Source organism: Trachymyrmex cornetzi, unplaced genomic scaffold (genome assembly GCF_001594075.2).
Source record: "Trachymyrmex cornetzi isolate Tcor2-1 unplaced genomic scaffold, Tcor1.1 scaffold90, whole genome shotgun sequence".
NCBI classification, from domain to species: domain Eukaryota; kingdom Metazoa; phylum Arthropoda; class Insecta; order Hymenoptera; family Formicidae; genus Trachymyrmex; species Trachymyrmex cornetzi.
In genome coordinates, this window is record NW_017300245.1 from 149,321 (window position 1) to 155,320 (window position 6,000).

The 6,000-nt window shown below is 27.3% G+C and overlaps 2 protein-coding genes across 2 annotated transcripts; one reads left to right on the forward strand and one right to left on the reverse strand.

Moving 5' to 3' along the window:
- Positions 1-383: 383 nt before the first annotated feature.
- On the reverse strand, positions 384-4,341 carry 26-29-p (C1 family peptidase 26-29-p). Its single transcript, XM_018520425.1, has 13 exons — positions 4,277-4,341; positions 3,891-4,120; positions 3,211-3,263; positions 2,949-3,116; positions 2,662-2,834; positions 2,453-2,557; positions 2,220-2,379; positions 1,894-2,086; positions 1,603-1,820; positions 1,362-1,462; positions 1,064-1,195; positions 774-963; positions 384-695 (listed from the first exon to the last, which is right to left on the reverse strand). The coding sequence occupies exons 3-13, from the start codon at positions 3,248-3,250 to the stop codon at positions 511-513; spliced, it is 1,665 nt and encodes a 554-aa protein (XP_018375927.1). The 5' UTR covers positions 3,251-3,263; positions 3,891-4,120; positions 4,277-4,341; the 3' UTR covers positions 384-510.
- Positions 4,342-4,472: 131 nt separating this feature from the next.
- LOC108769377 (trafficking protein particle complex subunit 2-like protein) lies at positions 4,473-5,963 on the forward strand (the record flags this gene model as incomplete). The annotated part of the gene is made up of 5 exons (XM_018520321.1): positions 4,473-4,681; positions 4,841-4,964; positions 5,409-5,452; positions 5,602-5,783; positions 5,870-5,963. Coding segments are annotated over exons 1-5 (483 nt in total), but the record flags the coding sequence as incomplete, so codon positions are not given.
- Positions 5,964-6,000: the final 37 nt, after the last annotated feature.

Sequence of the window (6,000 nt, forward strand, 5' to 3'; positions counted from 1 at the left end):
TTATTCTTTGATAAAAAAATAATGCATCAAGTCTATGTTAAATTATATGTGGTACTAATTTAATATCAACTATTCCGAAAATAAATTAATATTCTAAGATTCTGTTTTACTTACACATATATGCCTAAATTTCATAAAGAATTCTGCTTATTTTCTACTGTTAATACATACTTCAAATTTGAATAATATTTTGTCCAATGTATATTTTTATTTTATTTTCTAAATAATCATTCTTGACATTAATAAAAAAAATGTTTAATAGACACTTTTTTTAATTACGAAATGTTTTATTTCTTTCATTATTATATAGTATAATCACATTTTCCTACACTAAATACAATTTTCAACAATTTATTACACTTTGTTCATTATGAAATATAACTAAGTAACTAGATAACTAAATATGTTTTAGCCTCTTAATTTTCTAAATTGTATTTGAATATATATTTATTAATTACAAATACCAGAGAGCTTAAATGATACGACCAATTCTTAGAGATAAAACTACAATTACATAGTAACATATGTGGGAGCAAGAAGAACTCCGCAATTGTCATCCTTTTGCGCCATTAGAATATATCCGTCATTACCCCAGTAATTAGACCAAGAATTCTTTATCAGCCAATAACCTTTTCCATTCATAGTACCATATCCAACAGCCAAAACAGCATGATCTAATTTATCCTCGGTATTGCCTATACACGAAAACATAATTGTTTGAGTAACATATTGGTAAATTTTTTTCAATATAAATAAAAGTTTATAAATCTTACCACAAGCTGAGTCATAATACACTCCGTGAGAATAAAAAGAGAATGTCTTGTGAGAAGCATCGATAGCAACAGAGATAGGACCATGTTTAGCAATAGCGATTTTCAAAGCTTCCACGTTACGTGGAGTGACGTTAACAAAACCTGTGATCTTGGCTGTTAGTGTTACGTTGTTTATATGACAATATCCATCCTAAAAAGAAAAAGATTCCTTTGGTTCGCACATTCCAAATTATATTAATAATCAGATACCGTTTTCAGTTTTAATAAATGGAATCGAATATATATTTTACCTGTCCTAAATAACCACCATAATCCTCTTCAGTAGGTAAACCACCATGTTTCATTATCCACTGATATGAACGAAAATCTTCTCCACCATCGCATCCATTATTACCAAATCCCCATGAACAATCGATGAGAGCCTGCAATATTAATACTACAATATTATTGATCTACGGTATAAACACTACATATATTATTATATATTATATTACACAATATTATAACACTTAGCATTATTTTATCAAACAAAAGTTAGTAATTGAATAAGAAAAAAATTCATAAATTTTGATACTTCACGCTGCTTACCTGTTGAGATAAACGTACTAATTTATTATACTTCATGTAATATGCCCCTTCTACCGCACCAGTAGTACCAAAACTCCAACAAGAACCACAAACAGACTGATCTATTTAAATAAAGTACTTATATATTAGAATATATTTAATATTATATTTAATATATATTTAATATAATATTTAATGTATACACTTTATATATGTATATACATAAAGTATATATATTAAATATAATATTAAAATTACAAACCTTTGACTGGCGTTACAGCGCCATACAACCTCCAATCTATACTATCAGGAACATCTGAAATTTCCTTTTCGATATCATGCGGGAATAATGCTCCACCATTATAACCTGGGGTGTATTGCTTGCCTCGTAAAGCCTTTAATTCGAGATCGCTATGATCTACCAAATGATTTACCTCTAGCTGATAACCCAAATTGGCACGATTTATAGAATGAATAAATCTGAAAATTATTTACATAAAGCAAATATTTTTGGAATAATAGTAACACAATATCCACTGTGGCATAACTGTACCTGATATTTTGTCTAAATAAATCTTTGCGATACATATGATCCAAGTCATCTTTGTAATTTTTATTGTAAATTTTTTTAAATTTATCAAATGCTTTATGCAAATGATCCTCATAATTATGTATGAATTCACGCATTGGGTTAAAGGTATATATATGATTTTCACCTGGACCTGGGAAGCTGACGCACTTATCATCTACAAATAATTTTCTTTATAATCATAAATTTAATACGGTAATTGTTTTACTATAATATAATTTAAAAAAAAAAAAACTTTTATATCAGTTAATAGCAATTGAGAAAAAATATATATTAAGAATTATAAATACCTTCTTTAATATTAAAAACATCATCAGAAGGTTTGTCAGAGGAATACCAATCATACTCCAAGTAATAATGATCATAATGTGAACCTAAAAGGCTATTAAATCCTTTCATTTCATATCTCACAGGAATAGGTTCCTTGATTTTTGGTAGATACGGTGATTTCTATAAAGATTATTTTCTCCAAATAGAACAGATTTATTTATTTTATCATATACACAAATAATTTTATTCTTACCTTATAACGTATCCAAAGAGTATACTTGTTTGTTTTGCCCCCAATTTCTTGTACAAAACGCCATTTCTCGCACATTAATCCATTGATCATCTCTTCTCCAATACACTATATATAAATTTCAGTAAAAGCTACTTATATTTTTTTTATATGTATATACATATCCATAATTTATAAAATTGCAGAAATGTAAATTCTGTAATTTTACTTACCTCCATTTCAGGTGTATCTGGAAGAATAGATTGTGGATGTATTTTAGAATCACTAGTACCATTCACTTGAAGACATGTTTCTTCATTACTAACAGTCTCTGTTGTAATAGGTGCTATTTTTATACTCGCTCCATATTGTCCTTTGTGAGACAATTGAAAGGTTTTAACCATTCCTATTAGAAAAAAAATAGATATTATATGTGTTGTTCATGTGTGTTATACCAAACAGGTCTAAATTAAAAATAGATAATAAATAATTAAAGAAGATTTTTATTATTTTTTAATACCTCCATAATAATCAATCCTACTAGATCCACTGTTGCCATTATACCAAGCATAGAAAGGTTCTCGAATTTCTGCATATGGAATATACAATGTTCCTTTCACCGTATATGTATTACTGAATGTTGGAGCAGTCAAGGTTGTTTTAGGAAGTGCCACTGTACAACACATTCCTACAAAATTAAAAAAATATTATATATAAGAGAACATATATAATAAATAAGAAAAAGTTACTAATATATATATCACTACTTAAATATAACTTACCACAGAATATTAGGAATATAATATTCCTAAGGTTAGACATTTTCGTTGTATCTCTGAAATACATAACATATGGATAAATATGACGAATATTTATAATTATTCTGATACAGCCAACATGGCTGACCTAGTCAGATTACACTGATTAAGACAGGATCATATATACGTATAGCAATAAAATTAAAATATACATTTATTACAATTTATATAAAGAAGATATAATAAGGAAAAGACATATCGTTGTTGCAGCAATTAAATAATTATTATCAAATAATATTTATCGAGGGAGTCAAAACGTTATTGTATATTGGCAAAACTACTGATGTACATATGCAAATCAAATGAGATTAAAAACATTTATCAGTTTTTAAAATAAAACTACATCATATATAATAATAGAAATAAGTAGAAATACGTCAAAATATAACTACTGCACTGTTAAAAAGAAATTAATAACTTTCAAATATCGGGGAAAAATGAAGCTCTTAATTTGTTTTATTCTCTGTAAACATTATTGATAATGTCGTAACAATATTATCTTGGTTTTGTGGAAAGCACTAACTTTTATTCATTTATTTTATTCATCTTAACAAAAAAACATCAAAATTTATTAATTTAGAACGAAAAACAGATATATATATATATATATATATATATAATCATGTATATAATATAAAATTTACCTCAATATTGTTAAGCGGAAGACCTGTCTCTCGAGAAAACAGATAATAACTGATTATGCCTGGAGCTTGGAGTACAATGAATCAATTTTTTTGTATCTATTTATGTTTGGCAATTTCGAGAAGAATGAATCAGAGGAGATAACGATAAATTTCCTTTGTTAACGTGTAGTTGAGCAGCACTGGCGACCGATTCAGCCCATGTCGTCAATTGGCGGACACAACTGTAGAATCTTTTGATTGATTGGTTTAAATAAATTCTACCAACATAAATCAACTTTAATCTCAGTTCAACTACTTTATTATTTTTTTTTTACTTTCCATTTTTTCAATTCAGAAAAAGTGAAGAGCAAGTTGAACCGAGATTAAAGTTAATCTGTAGTACATACATTGGTGGAAACGTGCATCAGTACAAAAACTTTAAAGGTTATATGAAGAGCATTTAATGTTCCTTATAGTTACACTAGTTACACTTTCTGCATTTAAAATAAAATATAGATATATAAATATGTAATTACATAATATAATATAGTGAAATGGAAACTACAAAAATGAATAATATAAAAAATTTGGGGTATAAAGAACACATTAAAAAACGCTTGCTTGTATATTAAACACACTTATACTGAAGAATTTTTATCCATTTCCAATAGAAACAATCGCAGATGATAATGATTATCATTTTGTCAATTGACTTACAAGATTCCACAAGACTCTGAGTTAGTTGTTAACTAGATCAAGATTTATTATGTGTCATGTCACAACACAATAAAGTTATTCACTTATACAAAACGGTAATAAAGTGTTATATACAAATTAACATATTCAGTATCATTCTAGTATCATTCTAGCGAGCATATATTTCTTCAGATGTAAATATATGAACTTAAAAAATGTACATTTTTTTATTTATTGCACATTTTTAAAATTTTTCATCTTGCGTTATCTTTCAGTTGTTGTACATGGGCCGAGATTATCCGAAGGGATATCAATATTTCAGAACCAAGCTAAAGAGAGCCTTTGATAAAAACAGAACAGAGACCGACCCCGAAAAGATAGATAAAATGATAAATCACGGTAATTTTGTAATAAAAGAGTTGGAAGCTTTGTACATGTTGCGCAAGTACAGAACATTGAAGAGAAGATATTATGATCAATAATAAAAGAGTTTACATGACACATCAACTGTAGATGTCTGATAATAATGTTATATAAATTACTACTATATATATGTTTTGTATATAAATTATATGTAATTGTCATAAATTAGAATTAGTCTACATCTAATGTGCATATTCTTTGTACTGCGCTAATATTTATATTTTATGCTTTATAAGTAAAATGTTTCATCTAAAGAATGTTTCTTTTTATTCAAACGATCGAAACGGTAGTACCATTCTAACCTAGCGTCAGTACTAACGGAACATTAACGTTGTATACTCGCAATTATTCTCGCATAAAAATACATTTCGCAAAAATGTGTAGTGCATTGTAATGGAATTCTTTTTGTTTTTTTTATAGAATCTGCTAAAATGGTTGCTTGCGTAGCTGTTATTGGTAAAGATGCAAGTATAAATAGCTATTTTCTACTTGATAGGTTATGACGTATAAACAAAAATTTTTCAATAAATACAATGAAGCACATTTATTTCAGCGAGTTTCTTTACGCGTTGTAAACATTGAATTATTCTAAATAATAATGAATATTTTGTAGAATTCTCCAAAATTTATCAAAATATATCAATGTACGGATGAAGCTGCTGGATTGCAATTTCATTACAAAGTACATACGTCAATTGATATTATAGAGGAAAAGCTGAATGTAGGGAGTAAAACGACAGTTGATATACGTGATTTATACTTAGGCTTGTTATTTGCGACTGAAGAATACAAAATGTATGTAATATTACTCTCATATGACATTGCTCTACAACATAGCTACACATTAGGTATTAAATACGTTTTAATATTCTTATTTTCAGATATGGTTATGCTACAAACACAAAGATTAAATTTGTCATAGTGTTGCAATCATCTAATGTATCATTGAGAGATAACGAAATAAAAATGGTAATATTTTTTTATGCCTCATGTTTATATATATATATATATA

Excerpts from the sequence above, each read along its gene's own strand:
- 26-29-p (XM_018520425.1), bottom strand. The coding sequence starts at position 3,250 with ATGTCTAACCTTAGGAATATTATATTCCTAATATTCTGTG. Across the intron at positions 3,117-3,210 it reads TATATTCCTAATATTCTGTG|GAATGTGTTGTACAGTGGCA; the intron begins GTAAGTTATATT and ends TTAATTTTGTAG. Across the intron at positions 2,087-2,219 it reads TGTTTTTAATATTAAAGAAG|ATGATAAGTGCGTCAGCTTC; the intron begins GTATTTATAATT and ends AATTATTTGTAG.